The sequence below is a fragment of the Mustela erminea genome, chromosome 2 (assembly GCF_009829155.1).
Source record: "Mustela erminea isolate mMusErm1 chromosome 2, mMusErm1.Pri, whole genome shotgun sequence".
NCBI classification, from domain to species: Eukaryota; Metazoa; Chordata; class Mammalia; order Carnivora; family Mustelidae; genus Mustela; species Mustela erminea.
Window position 1 is genome coordinate 21,839,404 of NC_045615.1, and position 24,171 is coordinate 21,863,574.

The 24,171-nt window shown below is 39.2% G+C and overlaps 1 protein-coding gene across 4 annotated transcripts in view; it reads right to left on the reverse strand.

Moving 5' to 3' along the window:
* Positions 1-24,171, reverse strand: part of NR3C2 (nuclear receptor subfamily 3 group C member 2) — a 336,934-nt gene that overhangs the window by 147,155 nt on the left and 165,608 nt on the right. For all 4 annotated transcript variants that reach the window (XM_032330605.1, XM_032330591.1, XM_032330596.1 and 1 more), the window contains one exon: positions 20,631-20,770. In XM_032330605.1, coding sequence (XP_032186496.1) covers positions 20,631-20,770 — 140 coding nt within the window. The remainder of the gene's footprint in view (positions 1-20,630; positions 20,771-24,171) is intronic.

Sequence of the window (24,171 nt, forward strand, 5' to 3'; positions counted from 1 at the left end):
TATTTCCACTTCAAACTTTAAGTCCCAGTCACCTCTCCATGGAGCTTGGAGGGACCACACTGTCTAACATAACCATTTCCCTCCTTCCTAGATACTCTGGGAATTCTTCACCCCCCTTTATTTTACGTATTTGGTTATTGGTAAATTGCCAGTCTTCTCCTCTAAGCTATACTGTCTCTGATGGCAGCAGTGTTGTTCTGTACCCTGTGCCTCAAACAGCATCTGACACCCAGGAGATGCTCAAATTTTTCATCCCTCCACGAATAAATGAATGTCATTCAAATACGTATTTTTTTTTTCTTATCAGTAACTACCAGGGCAAAGCCTTTCTTGGGCAGTTCTCTTTCATCATAAAAAGTAACTTTTCATTGACATCATGCTAAGTGACCAAAAGCTAGTCACAAAAAGACAAACACCTGATTCACGTACAGGAGGCACTTGCAGCAGTTAAATCCACAAAGCCAGAAAGAGAAGTAGAGGTTACCAGGAGCAGAGCAGGGGAGAGGGGCAAAGGCGAGTCACGGTCTGGTGGGTACTGAGTTTCAGCTGGGGAACGAATGGAGGAGGACGGTGGTGAGGGCTGCGTGACCCTGTGAACGCACTCAGTGTCACTCAACAGTCTCCCCAGCAGCAGTTAGGATGGTAAATTTTACGTTAGGTGTATTTTCCCACAGTTTTTAAGAAAGGTCACCATGATACAGATACCTATCCAACTAGCATAAAGTAAAAAGCATGGTAATACCCGCTGCAGGTAGGGCTGGAAATAGCTGCTGGTCAAAATATAAATTACTGTAACCTTTGGAAAGCAATCTGGCAATAACCTCTTAAAATCAAAATCTTCATGTGATTCAGAAATTTTAGCCTGGAAAACTATCAGATGTAATGAGTATAATGATGAGTACAGGAGAAATCTTCTTGGAAGCATTCTCCCTCCATGTGGGAAGAGCCCACTGCACATATATTTTTGTACTTCTGTGGGCCCTGCATTTACTGGACGAGTAAAGCAAACATCACAACACCAACTGGCTCTCATATAATTCCCTGCTATGCTCAAAGGACAGATATTTATTCGGTCTTCATTCTTGTTTTCTAAAATTTCACAGAAAACATTTTCTTATATAACAGGGGAAAAGACTAGTTATTAAAAAGCTGGCCAAATGATGCAATTTAATCATCAGATCAACGATCCCCCAGGCTTAGAAGTTTTAAAGTCTACTACAGAGTAAAGAGGACTAGTTCCTACGTGTAAGAACTTATGCATAGTTCTTATGTATAAGAAACCGAGGCATATGAATGAATCACATTAAGCCTTAAACATTTCCCGAAACATAATGCAAATCAAAACTTTTATATCTACTCAGGGAGACAAAGTTAAGGCATTAAGGAAACACTATCAGAATGATTCTAACAAGGAGGCGTCGGGGTGGCTCAGTGGGTCAAAGCCTCTGCCTTTGGCTCAGGTCATGATCCCAGGGTTCTGGGATCAAGCCCCTCATTGGGCTTCTCTGCTCAGCAGGGAGCCTGCTTCCTCCCTCTCTCTCTGTCTGCCTCTCTGCCTGCTTGTGATCTCTGTCTGTCAAATGAATAAATAAAATCTTAAAAAAGAAGAAGAAGAAAATGATTCTAACAAACGTAGGAACATAATTGGTTGCAAGGTTACCATTTTAGGTAGAAGGATTTCTCCAGATTTTTTTTTCCTCTTTAAATAAGATAGGTACTTGGCTGTAAAGGTATTTTTTTTAACTCTGGGAAAGATGATCCCATGATAAATAGGAACTCAACTATCACTAATAAGCTGATGACTATTATGAAAAATAACTCAGAGAAAAAAGCTAATTTTCTTCCATTTAACTGTCCCAGTGATTCATTTTATTTTATTTTATTTTATTTATTTTTTTTTTTTTAAGATTTTATTTATTTATTTGACAGAGAGAGATCACAAGTAGGCAGAGAGGCAGGCAGAGAGAGAGGAGGAAGCAGGCTCTCCGCTGAGCAGAGAGCCCGATGCGGGGCTCGATCCCAGGACCCTGAGATCATGACCCGAGCCGAAGGCAGCGGCTTAACCCACTGAGCCACCCAGGCGCCCCCCAGTGATTCATTTTAAAAAGGATTTCCAGTCTCCTCTGAGTTCTGTGTAAGACCAGACCTGCTTTCCTGGATTTCAAGGGTTCCATGGCACCTCCTGATGCACAAGAATAAGAAGTGCCATGGGAAGACTCGTTTTTAGCATTTTTATTTCAACAAATACAGACTTCGTTAGGGACGTGCCTCCTTTAAATGAGGTTCACGTGAATGGCTCTCGGTAGTGCTCACCAGTAGCTCCCTATGCCCTAAATATGTCAAAGAAAAGCTAAATGAGATATTCGCAAATCGAAAATATGAAGCCATTCCCATGTCTTATGAAGGTACAGAGCATCTGAAGTCTTGGAAAGAGAATCATCTGTTGATTTTAACAATGCACCAAGTATGACCTTGGGACCAGTTTATTGAAGAAAAGTGCTGTGTGATTCCTACTGTAATTTCTGCAGTGGAAAAGTTTCCTGTAGTTAGAGCTTTACAACGGGCACTACGCAAAGTTATTAAAATGGGTAGGTTTGAGGGATAGTCATTTATGTAAGAGAATGAGTTTGTGTTACAGTAAGTTCTGGCTAATATGTACCAACAGGGTTAGCCATATATATAGGTGGGACTGGCAGTTAACTACTGGCCAAATCACCAGCTTGACAGATGGAGCCTATAGTCCGAGCCGGAGACATTTATTGACTTCCTTGGTTTAAAATGCCAGTGACACAACAGCCATCCTCAGTGAACAGCACCCTCTCCGTCTAACACATGTATTCACTTCTAGAGGGTCAGCCACAGGTTTTGGGATGAGTAAGGTAGGCATCCCAGGCATTCCCAGGGAAAACCATTACAAGTTTAAAAAAAATATTTTTGGACACTGTAAATCAACTCCTGGTTAAAATTTTTAGCAAATGGCACACTCTCCACTTTTCTCCAATAAGTCAGACTCCAAGGGTTATTAGCTCTTTTGTCAGGACCTTATGGAGTCAGGTTCAGACTGAGTCCAAGCTTTGCCATTTAGCAGCTGTGTGAGCCTCAGTCACTCAGCTGCAAGTGTTTACTAGTCTGAAGACACGTGCAAACATAAAGGTGTTGTGATCACAATGGTATAGAACGATATGGAAGTGAGCTTTGCTGTGTATTTCTTCCTAGGAGCAAGCCCACAGCGTCTTAACTTAAGCTCCCAGCATATTTTGGTTTCTGTAGACTTGGTCTTGAAAGGAGACAAACTGACTAATGCAGAGATACATATTTTTAAATGCATTATTGCTTTTCCTTCTCTTTCTGCTAAATATTTTTTAAAGAATACTTCCATATTAGGACTATGTAGGCAAAATTGTAGTAAAATTTTGTTACAAGTTAGAATTTAAACTACTCTTTTTAGAAAAATTACAGTTTAGGACTTTTGATCTGTGCCCATATCTAATATCATGCAGTGACTCTCTTCTACAAAATAGTATTAAATAGTATTATAGCTTTTAATGTCACCCATTACCCTATTTGATAACAGAACAGAGCTATTTTAACAACTGAGAAGGCTGCTTAACTCAGGTCTGCATCTGATTTCAATGGTATTTATTCTCACTGGGATTCAAAGAAGCTCCTTACTGGTTTCAGAAACGCATTTTATATTTAGTACCTGACTGAGGGGAAGGTGGTTAGAATGTGATACACAAAATTATTGTTCCTCTGACATTTTATACACTATTCCACCAAGTATCCACTTAGAGAGTTTTGCGTAATCTGTGGTGTACGTCCAGTCTGGCAAGTAACAACAACGCGAACAGCTATCATTTACCGAATGACTGTAACAAACCAGTGATTGGCATACATCATCTCCAACTGCCAAGACAACATGCTGAATGAGGTATTACTTGGTCTTCATTCTACAGCTGGGAATCCAGGAGCTACTAATAACTTGCCCCAGTAATACAACATGTAAAACCAAACAAAAGAGAGCTTGGTGTCACAAAGACCTGTGTGTACTCCTGCCTCTGACATTCGCTGGGCGACTGTGCACACAGGACACTCCTTACTGCCTACAGAAACCATACCAAAATAAAACTGCAGAATCTCCATTTCAGTGCCTCGCTCATCACGGCAGTTAACAGACATTCACAGTGATGAACAGCCTGTACAGTCACCCTAGACTCTGAACACAGGCCCTAAAGGTTACTATTGTGGAAGAACATGGCACATCTTAACTGAATATAAAAAATGAGATCTTATCATCTAGTTTCAGTTATGATTAAAATTAAAAACCAAGACAGCATAATGGTGGTTGCTGTGGGCCAGGGGAAGGGGAGAGTATATAGTTCTTATTTAATAGGCATAGAGTTTCAGTCTTACAAGATGGAAAGAGTTATGGAGATGGATGGTTGTGATTGCACAGTGACATGAATATAGTTAATACCACTGAACTATACATTTAAAAACGTAAGATGTAGGGGTACCTGGGTGGATCAGTGGGTTAAAGCCTCTGTCTTCCACTCGGGTCATGGTCCCAAGGTCTTGGGATCGAGCCCCACATTGGGCTCTCTGCCTGCCTCTCTGCCTACTTGTGATCTCTGTCTGTCAAATAAATAAAATCTTTAAAAAAATGGTAAGATGTAAAATGTATGTATATGTATTTATATATAATATATAATGTTACAATAAAAACTAAAACAAACCAAAAAGAAACACTGAGCATTATTAGACTGAATCTGAATATACTTAGATGGAAACTATGTTTTAGTAAATGGAATCATGACATATTTTCCATATGACAGCAAAAGTACTTTATTATATGATCCTAAACAGAATATTTATCCTATGATTTACCTGTGTAATATAAAAAGAAACCACTGCCTGGTATTGATATAGAATGGATTCTTAATTAGCCCTTCGATGAGTGGGTACATGCAATGTGTTCTAGAAACCTGAATATAAGAAAATGTTTGGTGTCCCCTTGTTAGAATATATGAAAGAGAACAGACGCTCTTCCCATGTATATGTAGAAATTTCTATTTTAAAAGACACTGGTCTAGGTGCACGTGGGTGGCTTAGTCAGTTGGGTGTCCAACTCTTGATTTTCACTCAGGTCATGATCTCAGGTTTGTGATATCGAGCCCTGTATTGGGCTCCATGCTAGGTATGGAACCTGCTTGAAATTCTCCCTCTCGCTCTGTTCCACCCCCTGCTCACGTGTGTGCGCTCTCTCTCTAAAATAAAGAAGAGAGAGAGAGATACTGGTCTACAGTAGGCAGCATAATGCATCACAGGTACACCCCTCTCTACATAAAGATGTTCCTTTTAGAAATGGTTTTTCCCAAAGCAAATGACCTATAATACATAGTAGAATGATATCATAATGCAATTATTAAAGGAAAAACTACACAGTGAAAGATGTTTGCTAATGTTTCAACTTAAATCTTAAACATATTTCAGTAACTGAAAAAACTGTTTCATGCAGGGTGGATTTAAAAAAATTCTTTATTGGGAGCCTGGGTGGCTCAGTGGGTTAAGCCGCAGCCTTCGGCTCAGATCATGATCTCAGGGTCCTGGGATCGAGTCCCGCATCGGGCTCTCTGCTCAGCGGGGAGCCTGCTTCCTCCCCTCTCTCTCTCTGCCTGCCTCTATGCCTACTTGTGATCTCTCTCTGTCAAATAAATAAATAAAATCTTTAAAAAAAAAATTCTTTATTGAGAGTACCAGTCACAACTATCCAAAATGATACTCTTCTTGCAGTCCAATCAACGACAGGTTCTTCAGAAAACCGTAATCAGATATGTTGAGCACATTTATTTATTTATTTTAAAGATTTTATTTATTTATTTGTCAGAGTTAGAGAGAAGGTGTGTGTGCATGCACAAGCAGGGGGAGCGGCGGGCAGAGGGAGACGCAGGCTCCCCACTTAACAAGGAGCCCAATGGGAGAGTGGATCCCAGGACCCTGGGATCATGACCTGAGCTGAAGGCTGACCCTCAATCAACTGAGCCACCCAGGCATCCCTTGTTGAGTACATTTAATTTAAAAAATTTAAAGGGAAAGTGACAGTAATTTTATATCTAAAATCATTTAATAATGGTATTTCTACAATTAACGTATTCTCTTCAAAAACAGTGACTCTTATTAATGCCTATTAATGCTCTTTTAAAATTACTATTTCTTTTTAAATTGTAATATCAAGTTATATTGGATAGTTAAAAAAAAAAAAGCAGAGTTACTACTTATGTAATGGTAAGTTATGGTAAAGACAAAACAGGAAAGCCTATTCCATTTTCCCACATAAATGAAAACCCATATTTTATGTTGCGCTTCTTACTTGTTCCCCTGACTATAAGAGATAATTTGCTTGATTTTTGAAAATAATTTAAAAATTGCTTTAATCTTCTCATTTGTTTTTACAAAAGATGTGCTAATGGCTCAGGAAAGATTAATTTTTGATACTAAAATAATTTTTTTTGTTCTCATCCCCTCCTTGTGGGTCAGGACTATAAATGACAACTTACTCAGTCTCATAAATAGCTACCAGGACTTGAAAACTGCAATTTTCTGTTTAGAAAAAAGTTCAACAGTGAGAATCTTTATTTAAAAAAAAAAACAAAAAACCTTTCCTGGTTCCATTAGACTTTTACACAATTTGTACTGCTTTACTGGAAAAGACAAAGGCTCAATATGATTATTTTGCTTTATAGGTAACTTTCAAAATATACTAGATGTATTTTAGGGGAAATAAAAAAAACCACATTGCTTAGAAGGAAGTAAGGAGCGGTGTCAGGGATTGGCGTGCCTTTTCGTTAATGGGAATGGCAGCACACTCCCAGGGCCTTGTGCAGAGTAAGCACTCAGGAGTTTGCTGAACTGCGTGAAGGTACGTGGGCTGCTGTGTGGTTCTACACTGGGGTGCACATGGGGCATTTTCTTCTCCATTTTCAATGACTGATTTCCCTCATTGGCCACGGTCCTGTTGTGTCCCTGCCTCTTCACGTGTCCTCTCAAACATGTGCTCTCCAGGCTCTGGACCCGGCTTTCCATGTTTCAGTGAGATCTGACCTTAGTCACTATTACAGCTCTGTTCTTTGAGATGCTGGTTAAATTAATTAGGCAAAGGTCAGCTATTTCAGTATTTGGGAGGTGGAACATAAATATTTTGAATTTTAAGTATCACCAATTAGAGGAACTAAAACTCCTCAAATAAATCTAAATCTTAATCAGATGTGTCAGTCCCACATTTGCTTTTAAAAAGTGAAAGGGAAGGTTGTTTGCAGGAATTTTTGTCTAACATCATTTTTTTTTTTTAAAGATTTTATTTATTTGACAGAGAGAAATCACAAGTAGATGGAGAGGCAGGCAGAGAGAGAGAGAGAGGGGAGGAAGCAGGCTCCCTGCTGAGCAGAGAGCCCGATGCGGGACTCGATCCCAGGACCCTGAGATCATGACCTGAGCCGAAGGCAGCGGCTTAACCCACTGAGCCACCCAGGCGCCCTAACATCATTTAATAATGGCATTTCTGGAACAATTTCTTCACCCATTCTTTTAAAACCAGTAATTTTTAGGTTGAATCGCTACACTGTACATCTGAAACTAATACAATACTCTATATTAATTATGCTGGAATTGAAATAATTTTTTAAAAAATAAAAAAACAGTAATTTTTAAAGGATTTCTAATTAATGGCTACCAGTACTCCACTCCAATTCTTTTTCTGAATGCAACTCTATTTCATATTAGGTAGTGAAAAACAAAACAAAACAAAGCAATTAGTACTTATGTAATGTTAGCAATATCAAATTGCTGAGCCTGGTCCAACAGGGAAAATGCTATGGTGTGGGCCAGATGAAAAAGAATCAACCTAGACTAATTCTGCACTGGTTTTCCAATTAAGTGGTTCAACAAGAGTGGGAGGGTAAAAGAATACAGTATGTTTTAGAAATCTTGGTACAGTTAATTTAAAAAAAAGATAGTAAAAAGCAGTTGTGAACTTGCAAATGGTTAAGATGGTGTAAGAGTGTGAAAATGGTCTTTGTTCTTCATCTGTTTCTGTATTTAGGTGGATTAAATTTAAATCTGACCTTAAATTCAAAGGTCTCCCCGCCGTGCCCCCTTGGCACAATACTCACGAACAATATAGATCTGCCTAAACTGGTGACAAAGAGGTCAAAACTCCAAGTCGTGCCTAAAGTAATAGATGCTTTCCTTAAGGTTTTATTGGTTTTCCCTTCAAACCAAATATTTAACTGTACATAAAATAGCTACAGTTTAAATATTCCACGCTTTACTGAGAACCAACGTACATTGATTAAATTACTTCCTAAGAAGGGGAAAGTTCTTTTTTAAATGTAATATTTGTAAAGCAAGCCATTACTGTTTTTAAAGCAGTTTAAATGTATATAAACTCTTTTATATCTTCCTAACTCTGAGGGATGGGTAGGGGCTGATACTTCAATATTTATTTTTTCTGGTTTCTAGAACAGGTAACAGACATTCAATTATTTGTTCAAAGCATTAGAGTGACAGCACTATGGACTGAAGTCCACATTGTCTGACCCAAAGCCAATTCTCATTCTACTCTACCACCATTCTACATAAAAAGGACTTTATTATTTTTAAAGATTTTATTTATTTGAGAAACAACAAGAGTAAGAGAGATCACAAAGGCAGAGGGAGAAGCAGACTCCCCGCTCAGCAGAAAGCCTGATATGGGGCTCGATCCCAGGACCCTGAGATCATGACCTCACCTGAAGGTAGATGCTTAACTGACTAGGCCATAGAGGTGCCCCTAAAAAGGAGTTTATTATTTATTTATTTCTATATTTTAAAGATTTTATTCATTTATTTGACAGAGAGAACACACAGCAGTGGGAGTGGCAGAGAGAGGCAGGCCGAGTGGCAGGCTTCCCACTGAAAAGGAGCCCGATGAGGGACTCCATCCCAGAACCCTGGAATCATGACTTGAGCCCAAGGCAGATGCTTAACCACCCAGGCACCCCTAAAAAGAAGTTTAAAGCCTATTTTGGTAACGTTTTCTTAGACAGCTTCTTACTGGGGGACTCCCACAGTAAAGTGTGCAAACTGACGGATAATATTTAAGTAGGCTTTCACTAAAAAATTAGTAAGTGATCAGTATGGCTTACAAGAGGGTGGTATGAATTTGGAAGCTCAAGCCCTGGTTCTTCCTGATGAACTGGAGAAGAAAATAAAATATAAGAAGGGATTAGGAGGGCGGAGGAGGTATCTGCCTTGTAGTTTTCAAATTATATAATTTTGAATCCACTGAAATCGAAGAATATAATTTAATGAGTCTGAGCTATCCTACCTTAGGGTATCCTATCCTATCCTATGGATATCTGCCTTGTAGTTTTCAAATTATATAATTTTGAATCCACTGAAATCGAAGAATATAATTTAATGCATCGGAGCTATCCTACAGTGATATATGTAATTTGAAATGTATGTTAAACTTCCTAAAAACCTCACCATGTCTACTCCTCAGCTAATTTGCTATAAGTGACTCTCCGCAGTTCTTCTTGACAATTATGATGTCCTTCTAAATTTAGATCCTTAATCTAAATCTGTTGATTAAGTTTCATTAATCAACAATCTGTTGATTTGTTCATTTGTTTCATTTGCTTTATTTCATATTTTACCATTAGAAAAGTAAACAAAACATTTTTGTAACCATGTATTAGGCTGTCAGATGCCAGCAGTTTAATGGAGCCTTTGGTCTTCTACCTGTGGAGAGAAAATATATTTCTCCCCTCTTCCTTAGGGATTGTTCTTTACTCTCTGGGGTGTAAAAGTTCACTGTTAGTTAGCATCCCAGCACACACAGGAAGGTGATGCTTTTGTAAATGTGACCTTATAGCCAACAAATTGCAAGGGCCAGCATTTACTGAAGAGCTCTGAATAGGGCCAACCTGGGGCAAAATGGAAAAAATCTACATTGCTTACGAGAGCTGTGAGCTTCACTCCTCGCTGTCAGTCTGCTCTTCTCTAGGTACGGATTCTGTCTATGATGTGGAGGGAGGTGTGTGAGTGTGAGAGAGTGTGTGTGGGTGCACAGAGGGCTTAATGATAATAAACGTCTTCCTGACTTTTGAGGTTTTCCCTGCTCCTTAGCCCCAGAACAGCCATCACCAGGTGATCGAATGAGGTGTGGCAAAGCTCTGGAATTGTGTATGTGCTGCATGTATCTGCTTATCTCTAGAAACATCATTATCAACCGCTCTCTGTTTCCTGTCCAAAAAGTCAGGATGAGTAGTGAACACAGATACCACAAGTAAGGTTAAAAGGAAAAAAAAAATCACTACACTACACTGGACATGCCTGTCCTTAAAAAGCAAACAAAACATTACAGGGCAAATTTTAGGGGCTTGAAACACTGGCATCTTTTTATTTGATACATCTTTTTATTTATTTATTCTCAACCATAAATAGCTTCCTGTTGTGGCTCCTTATGGGGTCATAAGCAGGTGAAATCATCATTTGGTACCTCTAATAGGAGAAGTAACAACAGCCCAAGTCCCCACAAGGACCACTTCAGGCAGCAGGCCTGTTCCACTGGTGCTGCAGGCCCGACACCTTCGCCAGGCTTTCAGTTTCATTGCGTAGCTTCCCACACACCACAACAAAGAGCCAGAGGAACCACTGACAGCTATTGCCTAAAACTAAGCCCATCTGCCAAAACGCTGACTACTTAATGACGCAGTTTATTTTAAAATTTTCAAGAAACTATTTCCAGGTAGAAAGTGAACTTTTGCAGAATTTTGTCTCCGCTTTTCCTTTTCTACTTACCTGGACGGTTTTTTCCCTTTTGGAGAACTGACTGCCACAGCCTAACCGGTTCTAAACTCCACTTTTCCATCATCTCTATTCTTAGAGTTCTTCCTTCCTCAGTCTCTATCAGAGACTTCCTTCTCCCAAACGAAGCTACCATGGGGTCTTCCCAATTCTTCCCTCTCACCACTCAAGTCAGGCCTTTCACTGAGTGGCAACAATGCCGTCCCAAATTAGGTCCTTTCTACTCTCTACAGTCCCATTTCAGTAGTCCTCTTCTCCTCTAGGTGGCACCTGTCACGAGCCACTCACCATTCCACACCAAGAGACAAAACTGCCTAAACCACTTGTAATTTTCTCCACTGTAAAGAACTTTATAAAAAGACCTGACATATTTAAGAGAAGGGCTGGAATTTCTCATTCTAGTATGAGGGCCTTACATAAGCTGGCCCTCATGTCTTTGTTCAGTTGCCAATCTGCACAACTGGTCATGGGCCTTCTCTGGCCAGGCTGTCACTGAACAGGGCTTGCTCAAGCAAGTGGGCTCAGGTTCAGGCTCTAGCTTTCCATTCCTTCTCCATTCTCTCCTCCTGAGCCTCCCCATCTTTCCAGGACCCTATTTTGGCATTTGACTGTGGTCAATTTAGCAATTTTCATTTTCAGTAACAAAGTATCAAATCATGTAAATTGTACAATCCTAATTACACCACCAGTGCAAGGTCTGTGAGAGCAGCTTTGTGTCCTATGGCTCCTGGGTCTGTTTCTAAGCCACACGGTATAAAGCAGACAACAAAGAGCTGAGGAGTTAGCAGCTTTCAGCTTTGGATGAGGGGGGCCATTCTCACGATGGTTCTCTGCACCTGATAGGCTACATCTAATTTTTATCACACACAGGAAATGAAACACAGGAAGATAAAAGTTTTAAAAAAAGCTTTAGATTAATATCAAGATGTTAAAGAGTACTTCAGGATGGTAATGGTAATTTTTTAAAAATATGGAGATCATGCCTTAAGAAAAAAAAAAGAGACTACTCAATTTCTTTCCCATTAGGGCAACAGAAATTCAAATTAGAATTTCAACTTGGAATGGCTAGGAGTTAATTATTTAGAGTATAGCGAGATAACTGTTAAATTATAATGTGCTCTTCATAAGTGTTCTGAAGCCAGAGATGTTGCCCTACTTTTTGGTGGGTAAAAATAGTTGGGAACTTTGTAACTCTGTGAGAGGCAGTATAGCTTATGTGTTAAGCACACAGAGTCAGAATGCTTGGGTTTCCTGAGTTCAAATCCCACTTTCTTCAATCTGAGGGATCTTCAACTACTCACCTCTCACATGCCTCTGATGACTGATCTCTAATATGCAGACAGATAATAATCATTCCTATTTCATAGGATTATTAGGAGGATTAAAATGAGAATATAGAATAAGGTTCTTAGCATGATGAGCACAAAATAAGTACTCAAATGTTTACTATTATTGCTATTAATTTCAAGAGTTGAAGGATCATAGCATAAAGCCTTGTTAAAAAATAGTCAATGTTTCAGCCACTCTGGAAAACAGTATGAAGTTTCCTCAAAAAGTTGAAAACAGAGCTACCCTATGATCCAGCAATCACACTACTGGGTATTTACCCTAAAGACACAAATGTAGTGATCCGAAGGGGCACACGCACCTGAATGTTTATAGCAGTAATGTCCACAATAGCCAAACTACAGAAAAAGCCTAGACGTCCATCAACAGATGAATGGATAAAGAAGATGTGGTGTATATATACACAATAGAATACTATGCAGCCATCGAAAAATGAAATCTTGCCATTTGCACTGACAGGGATAGAACTAGAAAGTATTATGCTAAGCGAAATAAGTCAGAGAAGGGCAATTATCATATGATATCTCTATCATAAGAGGATATGAGGAATTTGAATCAGGGTGGGGGGGTCGTTGGGGTAGGGAGGGAAAAATGAAACAAGATGGGATCAGGAGAGAGACAAACCATAAGAGACTCGTAATCTCAGGAAACAAACTGAGGGTTGCTGGAGGGTGGGGTGGGAGGGATGGGGTGGTTGAGTGATGGACATTGGGGAGGGTATATGCTATGGTGAGTGCTGTGAACTGTGTAAGACTGATGACTCACAGACCTGTACCCCTGAAGTAAATAATACATTATGTGTTAATAAAAAAAAAAAGTCAATGTTTTCCTTATAACAACAACTGCATAGAGAGTTTAGATTTAAAGATTCAAAACTCACAAACTTTGTAGCTGTAGGAAGACTGTCATGAGGAAAGAGCGAGATGAAACATGGAGGACTGGGCAGTGTGTGGCGTGCAGTAACTGCTCAATAAGTAGTAGCTGTTAGTATAGGAGCAGGTGGTTGACAGAAAAGGTATTTTTTTTTTTTTAAAGAACTGCTTCTTAAGATAAACTCAGATATTCCATTAACAGCAAAAAGAGTTACTTTTTAAATTTCAGATTACAATTCGCATGGAAGGAACAGACACATGAAAACCAATGCTCATGAAAATTTTCTTATCAACAGGCAATCCTTTACACTAGTTTTTTAAGAACATCATAGGTCTTTGAGTTGACTGTTGGAAAGACAACAGCCAAAGGAGTGAGTGGCCAGTCTCTGCAAAAGTGTCAGAGTTTATATTCTCTATATCATCCCCATTCCTGGCTCTATTTTTCTCTTTCTTGCTCTCACCTTCCCTTTGCCCTGTCCCCCCCCCCCCCCACTAATTTTAGATTTCATTTTAACTTATGTAAAGTTGTCGATTTCTTTGGATGTTTTTTTCTGGAATGAGATGGGTAGCGAACAAACACATAAGCATTTGAAAATTACTGGGCTTTTAATTTATAGTTTACAAATTTGCTAAGTGAAGAGCACCTTAATTTAAAAATTTAAGCTACAAGAATTTCTCCTTGAATAATACCAAATTACGCTTAGCTTACCTGTCCCTACTTCAAATCATTTTTTTTCTTTCTTTTTTTTTTTTAAAAGATTTATTTATTTATTTGACAGAGATCACAAGTAGGCAGAGAGGCAGGCAGAGAGAGAGGAAGGGAAGCAGGCTCCCCACTGAGCAGAGAACCCAATGCAGGGTTCAATTACAGGACCCTGGAAACATGACCCAAGCTGAAGGCAGAGGCTTTAACTCACTAAGCCACCCAGGTGCCCCTCAAATCGTTTTCTAATAAATCACTTCAACATATTTTCTACTTCAGAGAAACAGTGACAGAAACAAGGGTGAATCCCATATATAGTCGACAAATACTGCACATGTTTGGCATTATCTTTGCATTGATCAGGAAATCAAGTCTCCTTTATAGCATGGTACATTCTTTATCTAAATACCCATTTCTTGGGCAAATGTGTCTATTTTCATGGATGATGATTCCAAAAATCTTTGTTTTCAATCTTGCCTTATTCCCCCCATGCTTCAAATTCTCACAAGCAACATTCTGTTAGGCACACCTGAATGTCTTCTAGACATTTCAAACTAAGGGTCCTAAACCAAACTTCATTCCAGTCTTCTTTATCCTGACAATGCTGGCCCCCACCACCACCTTTTCCCATTAATTACATAAATGGCTCCTTTCTTATGTCTGTCTGATCTCTCCATGACCCCTCACTAGAATGTACACTCCACCAGGGTAGGGATCTTTGTTCACCTGATCTTCATTCCAGATGTACCTAGGTATGCCTAGAATAGTGTCTGGCATTTGGTAGGTATTAAATAAATGTTTGCCCAGTTAATGAACCTTTCCTCCCATGCCCCCAAAGCTACTCCCTCTCCAATGTTCCTAATACCAGCAAATGAGCCTGGGGAATCATCCTAGATCTTTGCTTCTTTACGTCCTGTAGAGAACTGCCAACGTTCCTTCCCAGATAGTCTCATTAACTACCCCTCCTCTCAATGCCCAACACTGACGGACTAGTTCTTTCCCTGGGCATCTCTTATCAAAATGATTAAAAACAGCCACTGGAACTGTCCTGTCCCTATTTAAATAGGCATACTGTCCTGAAGCCAGATATTAAATACAAAACTGAGCCTGCCATTCTGTTGCAGAAAACATCAGAGATTCTGTTTGGCACAAGGATAAGTTCCAGCCCCTCCTGATGGTCCAAGAACTGGACTCAACCTGCACATCTACTTTCACCTTCTATTACCTCACACCTCAAATTTTTGAAGTGGCTAACGGGAAATTGCTTTTGGTGCTGTGCCAATAGCCTATCCTCATTTTTCCTCACTATTGCCAATTCTAATATTTCAAGATTTAGTCTGGGGTCAATTCTTTAAGAAGCCTTCCCTGACCTTCCAAGTTGGCCTAAATGTCATGGCTTTGCATGTTCCCATAGCAACTAACTGAAGGGATATAAAAAAATCTAGGCAAACATTTGCAATTAACACTAACTAAAGCCTTATGTTTATTTAAGGAGGAAAGGAGTATTCATAAAAACCAAAAATATGATCTACTGGGTAGGTATTTATTTAAGCTCTTAAAACAAGTAATTAAAAAGAATCAGGTTACTTGGTTCCCAATATGTGGTAAAGGAAAGAAAAAATCTTTAAAGAATTTTATGAGAAAACTGTAAGCCAGAACAATCCTTGGTTTCCTATTCTGAGTCAGAAGTTCTGTAAGAGTGACATGGACTTTAATTTTCTTTAGCCTCCTGTACATGGCTCATGGGGACACTGAAGGTTATATCATATCATGAACTGAAGACATCTAATAAATACACATTATTTCCTTGCATTATCATTTCCTTAATTTTATATTGCCAGTTATAAGGTAATGGCTATATTTAAATTATTATATAATACCATCTTAATTAGTTTGTGTCCACTAAATTCAAGCTCTCTATTTTGGGGCACAATTGTATTATGCCCATCCCCCACACCCCTACCCCTCCAACTTGTTCATATAGCATTGATAGGGCAAACATGGGTATGACAGAGTGAGACATGTTTTCCTCTGGACCTGCTCAGTTTAATCATTAATTTCAGAAAAGCAAAAGAAATTAACTATTAACCAACCATCACATTTCCTTAAGAACAGTTTTCCCCAAAGAATAATCTATAAATTTAAAGATTTTTTAATCTATATGCTGTGAACTACATCTGAAAGGACTGCGGTACATGTTCATAGGCTTGGTTACCTTAAAATTCTGCATATTTGAGGAATCCTTTGATTAATGTACAATTATAGCTCTTAAAGCAGTTTCACTTCAGGAAATATATCTGAAATCTCTTAAAAGGAAATGTCTGAGTATGGAAACCGACATCACATGATTTGGCTGACCTTATCAAAATATGGACTCTTTAGTCTAACAGGTCTGCTTACAAAAGTATCAATCCAGTTGACTTTACATAATAATGAACTCTCTCTCTTTTTTTTCAACCTTGTAACTCTTCAGTGATTTGTGGTAGCTGTGTCTACTAGACACTGCTTGTATACTGAGTATCCAAAAAGGAAATTAGGTTATAAAATAGCGTACTGAATGTAGTTGGCTCTGTTCACGGAGGGAATCACAAAATAAAATACACATGAGATGAAACTAATGGCAATTTACAGTTGGAAAGAGACTGAGATAGTAAAAACTCAGACTAGAATCGGAAGTTGCAGATTAGAAGGCCAAAGGCCAACATAAACTCTTGGGACTGTTGCACTGCTAATTTACTAATTTGGTGGGAAGTCATTTAACCTCAGCTACTCTCATGCCACATGTTCACATTCATGTGTATCTTCAAACATTTATTTGGTAGCTACTAAATATCTAGAATCTTGTGAGGTTCTCTAGATAAGACTCTGTCTTGCCCTAAAGACATCTAACAGGAGCTCAAAGTCCAGTTGATGGCTCTTAATATTTTCTTTACTATGCAACTTCCAAACATGAGACCACCCCCATCAGTGACAAAAGGTCATAAGAAGAGTAAATCTCAACCGTTCAGGCTATATTGGAATATGTGAGACCGCCTCTCGAGAAAATTTTGGCAGACCCTCTGTTATTCCCACTTTCCCCACATGCTCTTTGAGAACTTTTGAGAACTGCTCATCTAGAAGGATTTTACAACCTCCAAGGGCAGCTCTATGAAGAAAATAACATATTATACAAAAAATGAAGATCTAGTGAAGAAAAAACAAAAGCCTAACAGTGCCACATTTATTGTATTGATAACATACCTCTCCGCAAATATATTAAACAGAGAACTGTAGCATTTGATCCTAGGGAATTGAATATTAAAAAAAAGATCTAATATTTTGATGTATTTTGATTTATAAAATTCGCAAAAACATTTTGTTTCCATTTAATTTTTCTTAGTAGGTAGGGCAATACTACTTTTCCTATTTAGATATAAAGAAGCTGAGACCCAGGCAAATTAAATAACTTGCCTTAATCTCACATCTACTGAGTGGCAGAAATTAAAACTAAATCTTCTGACCCTAAAACCAGTCCAGTCCAGTTTCTACCCAACGGAGAACCCTACCTAAGAAATATAAATATATAAACGCTTATCCGTTTTCAAGATGGGAAGGTCCTGACAAACCTTCAAGGCAAAAAAAGCAATTCAAATTTAAAAACGAAATTATAAACCCTCACTTGTAAGGTCTAATAATATAGCTCTTAACTGACATTATTGGAAAATAAGGTGCTCTGGACGAAACGTCTAAGGATTTTTATACTAGATGTTTAAGATGAAAAAAAAAATAAGCACATATATACATCTTATTAGCCAGAACACAAAGAACATAATTTATACTTTTAAAAAATGATTTTCAGTCTCCCTACACAGTTACAACTACACTATTATACCAGCCTTTAGAGTGGAGTGCTCTGGGGCACAAAGCCTTAAACAAGTAAGCTCAGAGCTGGGATTGCTACATTCTTCCTCCGGTCTCCACTCTAGTGGTCACTTCCCTTTCTTTTGGTAATTGGTGGTGATTAGCTCTTTTCAGCTTAATTGACTCCCCTCATCCCAGCTCCCTCCATTCACTGCAGCTTGGAATTCTCTGCTTTTGTATTCTAAGGAGGAGCTTAAGGTTATCAGGGAAAGCCAGAAAACAAACTTAGTAAATACTCAAATTTAAAAACACACACAGACTTTTGCATATGTGTATGAAGATAAGCCCACAGTTACCCACACACAGGCACACACACCGAGGGTGCCAGGTTATGTCTTCTTCATGCTTGTGTCACTCCCTTCGTTATCAGCAGGTAGACATGAATGAATGACACATAGGGTAGAATGTCCATGAACTTGAGAATTATAGAAAATGAAATAAATAGATTGTGAGATTTAGAGTAGTGAGATGGTAGGTTGGGTCTAGTATGGAGTCCTAAGACTTTACTATGGGGTCCGAGTTTTTGGCCTTATGATTTTGAATAGATTGGTAGACTGGGTCTGGTTCTAATCATCTTCATCTATAAAAGGGGAATAAGAAAGAAATCTATATACCATAATTTGATAACTAGTGCCTCAAACTATATAAAATATTATAAAATAATTTATTAAATCAAAAAGTTCTGATACAAAGATAATCTAATTTCTCATATATTCTCTCTCTCATACATGATAAAACAGTAAAGAAATACAAGTACAAAATAAAAACAAGTCCTCACTCTCATGAAGTTTATATTCAAAATTTATAGCCTTTTTTCATGTAGGTGAACTCTAAAATTGTAATTTCCCCCCAAAATAGGGACTACGTTAATAGAAATCTTAAAAGGCACTTATTAAGTTTCATTATTCATTATTGATTAGCTTTCCAATGAAAGAAGAAGATGTTTAGATATCAAGGCTTTTCCTTATTTATTTATACCTTAGTTACAAAAACAGTTATTTCCTCAGTTACTTCTATAGAAATTATTTAAAACAAAAACTAAGCAAGACCTTGGGAAAAACTTTTGCTTCAGAAGCAGAGAAGCACAGGTTCTATAACCAGCCGAAACCTGGGTCCTGATGACCCAGATGTAGGGCAACACAGAGGGTCCCTCTCTAATCACCCTTCTCCACACTGCTTTATTTTTAAATATCTCCTTACTTCGGTTCAGTAATCAGTGATTGCGGAAGTAGGAGCGGAAAGGAGTCCTTATATTGGAAGGTGCAAAGTGGCATTAGGAAGGAATCAGAGGCAATTTTTCCTATTTATCTTCTACCGAGCTAATCATAGAGTTAAGGAAAGAGAAAAGGGGATAGCTAGGGAGGAAAGGGTGACAAAAATAAACTGACTGCAGTTTCGTACAAATTTATTTTCCAGGGATCAGTTTCCTGGTAACAGGATCCATTTTTCCCTACAGGAAATATTCTTCCCCACTGTTGGTCTAGGTAGGTTAGGTTGGCTGACTCCAGCCAGAAGGGGCCTGTCAGATCCTGCACTGTCACATTCCCAGGCACTGGGATTGGTTCAGAGGGCAAAACAGGAGCCAAGTGCAATCTTAGGAGATTTAACTGGGGGTTTTTATAAGAACAGTTGCGAACAGAGAACCTCTTTTTCATGAGGGCCTAGTGGCTGTCTCATCACCATGAGAGAAACTGGACTGGACGAGAAGAGAGCCAGAGCAAAGTTAAGGGGGAGAGAGAGCGGGATTGAGTTCTAACAACCTGGCTTAAGACCACATCTTGTTGGAAGCCAAGCCTACACTAGGGCTTTAGAGTTATGTGAGTCAATGCATTTCCACTGGTGCTTAAGCCAGTTCGTGTTGAATTTTCTGTCACCTGTAACTAAGAGCCCATGTTTTGCAAAAGAAATACAGAACTATCACTAATTCAATGCTGGATTTGGGTACTATTCAATAATTAATAGCGTAAATAATGTAAAATCATGTAATATTAATTAAATAACACAAAATCAATTCTAAAAGCACAGAAATATCTCCTTGGTCAGCTTTTCATCCAAAATTGAAGACATTTCCTCACAGTCACCAGCAAAACAAAGACAAAACATTCAAGTCCTTAACCCTTAGGTCTCTGAAGCACTGATATGTCCCCCAGAAAACTGTCCTGAGAAATAAATCTACAGGAGTCTTAATGCTGAACTCCTTGGTGAAATCAGTGTTGATTACACCGATAACGCTGCTCCTACGAGCAAAAACTCTACAGTCTAGCCAGTCATGTAGTCAACACTAATAAAATCATCTGGACTAAGCCTGATGTTAATTAATTGCATATAAGTGAGGATGGAGGGAGGCAAAAAAAAACTAAAAGAGGAAGTACAACTCCTTGGACAGAAGCAAAAGCTAGTCTAAATACACCTAGAGGATGTTTCATTTAACTTCCTGGTTTGGAAAACCTTCAGTTAGAACAAAGGTAGGACTTTAGGGGACCTAGAAGCTGAAGGAGCTGCTAAATGAAATTATTCAGTATGGAACACAACTTAAATTACAGACACGAATTTGCTATTAATGTTTTAATTTGCCACAAACACATGTATTTGATATAGAAACACAGGAAAGACATGATGCATTCTATGTGTGCCTAGTAAAATGCTCCTGCACAGGGCAAATTAAATTTATGGAGAATTATATTTCTAAGGCTCACTGAAAAACAAAGACAAATAAACGAAAACAAAAACTCCTTTTTGATTAACTGCAGTTCTCCATGTCAAATTCTGCCCATTAAATAGTGCTCATTGGAAAATGTTCTTTTGATATTAAGGTAAGATATTATGATTATTTGTCACAGACAGACTGCCTCAAAAACGTTTTTGAATTATTTCCCAATAACGATTTAGAGTTAACTATGCAAGTAAACGACACACTAGGAAAGGAAATGTGTAAAAGGAACACCCACATGAACATTTACCTTCCACTGCTCTTTTGAAGAACACTTTGCAGCTGCCACAGGTTACCACCCCATAATGACATCCTGAAGCCTCATCCCCACACACCAAACATATTTTGGAAGGTCTTGAAGATCCAGTAGAAACACTTCGCAAAGTAGAGCTGAGGAGAGAAATCAAGATTTAAATAAATACACTGTAGGAGCACATTTGATAGGCTGTATAGCTTAGCTCAAAATTTGTCAATACTCACGATTCCATAAATGAAATCAGGATTTACTGGTCAAACATGTGACCTAGAAAATGAAGGCAGAACCCTATCTGTGGAGGAATGTTATCCAGAATTCTGGAGAGCAAAGCAAAACCTTTTCTCAGCACCAAGAAATAAAAATCACATGTACACATTTTCCCCTACTTTTTTTTTAAGGTTCAGGAGAATTGACAGTTATTATTATAATTTTTTAAAGATTTTATTTATTTATTTGACAGAGACAGAGGGAGAGAACACAAGCAGGGAGCGGGGCAGAGGGAGAACAAGCTCCCTGCTGAGCAGAAAGCCCTAGGTGGGACTCAATCCCAGGACCCTGAGATCATGAGCGGAACTGAGGGCAGACACTTAACCGACTGAGCCACCAAGCGTTGAGGGCCCCTCCCCCTATTTTGGGGAAAACTGACCAGAAAATATTGTTTGCATTCTAGGTGGCAGGGAAGAGAAGAATCCTGAGCCGAGTCATCAGGAAGTATTTTTGGTATCAAAGAACTAATACAGTACTGTACTCTTTTCACCCAGACTCAGATTATCTATCTCAGTTATGCCAGATTAAAAAAAAAAAAAAAAAACAAAAAAACAACTCTCCCATTTCCAAAACAATCTACTAATTAAAATTTAAAAATTCTTGCCTCAACTGCCAGCAATTTTATCCCATCAAGCTTCTGCATTTTTTCATGTTACCTTCAATATGTTCGAATCACTACATCCTGCTTACTAATTTGAAGGGACACAGTCAATACTTCAAAAAAAAAAAAAAAAGCCATACATATTAAGTATCTCAGGTATCTTTCTGGTAAGAAACTGAAGGGTTCTGGGTATCAGTTTTTAGGGACCAATTGAACCCTTTAAGCAAAAATCTATATGAATACTTCTGAAGGGGAATCTTCTCATATATATTATGAAATATATTACACTGCTAGCTAATGGCACAGTTTGAACAAAACTGTTTAAATGAATTCCAGTTCGGGAACAGATGTGCTGTGAGCCGGCAAAGAAGGTGATGTTACTCATTCCTTGTCCTCATGCATTTATCGAATACCTACCTGCAGGTCCCATGCAAGGTACTGAGGAAATAAATACCCAACCCAGTCTCAGTCCTTCAGTTAGTGGGGACACGAACTATTATGGTGAGTGCTACAGTGCAGGGTAGTACGGTGGCACAGACTGGGAAGGGGAGGAGAATGCCAGCTGGGGAACAGTTCCTGAAAGGTGACCACTGAACTGAATTTGGAAGAACTGGATGAGAGCCAGACCAAGAAAAGGGGCAGGGGAAGCAGAAAGGGCAACGGCTCGGAGAAATGCCAGCTGGACCTGTTTGGAAAGCTGAACAGACTTCTTGTATGTCACCACCATCACCTTGCTGTCACATCTGTCTCCATGTAAAACAGCAGCAATGTGGGGAAAAGACTCAAAAAAAGGGGCGCCTGGGTGGCTCAGGGGGTTGGGCCTCTGCCTTCGTCTCTGGTCATGATCCCAGGGTCCTAGGCTCGAGCCCCATGGTGGGCTCTCTGCTAGGCGGGGAGCCTGCTTCCCCCCCTCTCTCTGCCTACCTGTGATCTCTCTTTCTCTATCGGGTAAATAAATAAAATCTTAAAAAAAAAAAAAAAACCTCAAAGAAAACATAGTAAAAGGCTAGAATGGTTACATTACACTGATGCTTTTTCTGTTTTCCCAATTAGCTAAAGTATAATAATAGTTCTGACCTGGTAATTAAAAAAAAAAAAAAGTTTGAACTATTTTAACTGTGCTCTCACCAAAAAACAGGAGAAGAAACAAAATATTCAGCTGTTGGAGAACTACAGCATGACTGACTTTCTAGAAAAGGTCTTCTTAAATCAAGGACTGAAACAATGTTCTCCAAAGTTGTTTCTCCTTCTGAGAAGAGTGCTCTTTGTTATTTTTATTAGTGTCCTTTGACTTCTTTATGGCATTCAAAACATTCCATTTCCGCATCAGGAACTTCTTCAGCATATTAGCCAGTGAAACTGGATCCACACTCTGTCTGACTGTCTTACACTTCACAGGGAAATACCTCGACTCCTTAAACAATTAGAATGTAACTTACAATCATCATTAACATGTAACTGCTTTTTCACAACTGCTATCATTCATGGGGCTTGTCTTGGTCCCCAAACTTCATAATCTCTTGACTTCGTTCTTTCTAACTCTCTTCTATCCAAATTTACTTTCTCTGTGATCTTGCCTAGTTTCTTGGCTTTAAATATCATCCATATGACCAGGCCTTCCAAATATTTATCTCCAGCCCAGACACCTCTCAGGAATTTCCGACCCATTTATCTAACTGCCTGACGTGTCCATCCGATTGTCTGATGTGCACCTCAAACTTAGCGCGTCCGTAAGTTTGCTGATTTTCTCCCTGCTCCTCCTACAGACAAACTTTGTCCTTTCAGTTAATGGCAACTATTTGGGCTGAACTGTGTCATCTCCAAAATTCCTGTGTTGAAGTCCTAGCCCCTAGACCTCAGAGTGTGACCTTTTCTTGGGAATAGTGTCACAGCTGATACAATTAGTTAAGATGAAAGGATTCTGGAGCAGGGTGGGCCCCTTATCCGATATGATTGGTGGTCTTGTTAAAAAGCGGAAAGTAGCGCGCGCGCACACGCACACGCACACGCACACACACACAGACACACAGAATGCCCTGCGAAGATAAAGGCAGTGATGCTTTTACAAGCCAAATAACACCAAAGATTGCCAGAAAACCACCAGAATCTAGAAGACAGGTATGGGACAGATTCTTGCTCACAGCCTTCAGAAAGGAATAACCCGGCCGACACGCTCATCTCGGGCGTTGGGCCCTCAGATCCCTGAGACAGTACATTTCTGCTCTTTAAGGCTGTGGTCTTCTGTTGCTGCAGCCCTGGGGCAAACTAATGCAGCGACTTGGACTCATCTCTGACTCTACTTTTTCTCCAATCTGTTAAATTCTATTCACTTTGCCTTCAGGTTCTCCTCAATTCCCATACCTCCTCTGGGACCACTAGCCCAAGCCATCAACAGGTCTTCCTTAGGATTTGCAGAAAACTTCTAGCTGATCCTGTTTCTCCTTGCCCCCTTCCTTCCCCTGTATCCAGAATGATCCTTATTCACTACTTTGCTCAAAACCATCTGGGCCCTTTCCCTCACACTCAAAGGAAAACTCAGTTTACCCATGTGACCACAGGGCCAGAATCTGGCCTCCCAGACTTCTCTAACCTCTCCTGCTTGCCTACACCACTCCAACAACACTGGCCTCCCCACTAGCTCTGATGTCCACCAGGTGTGCTTCCACC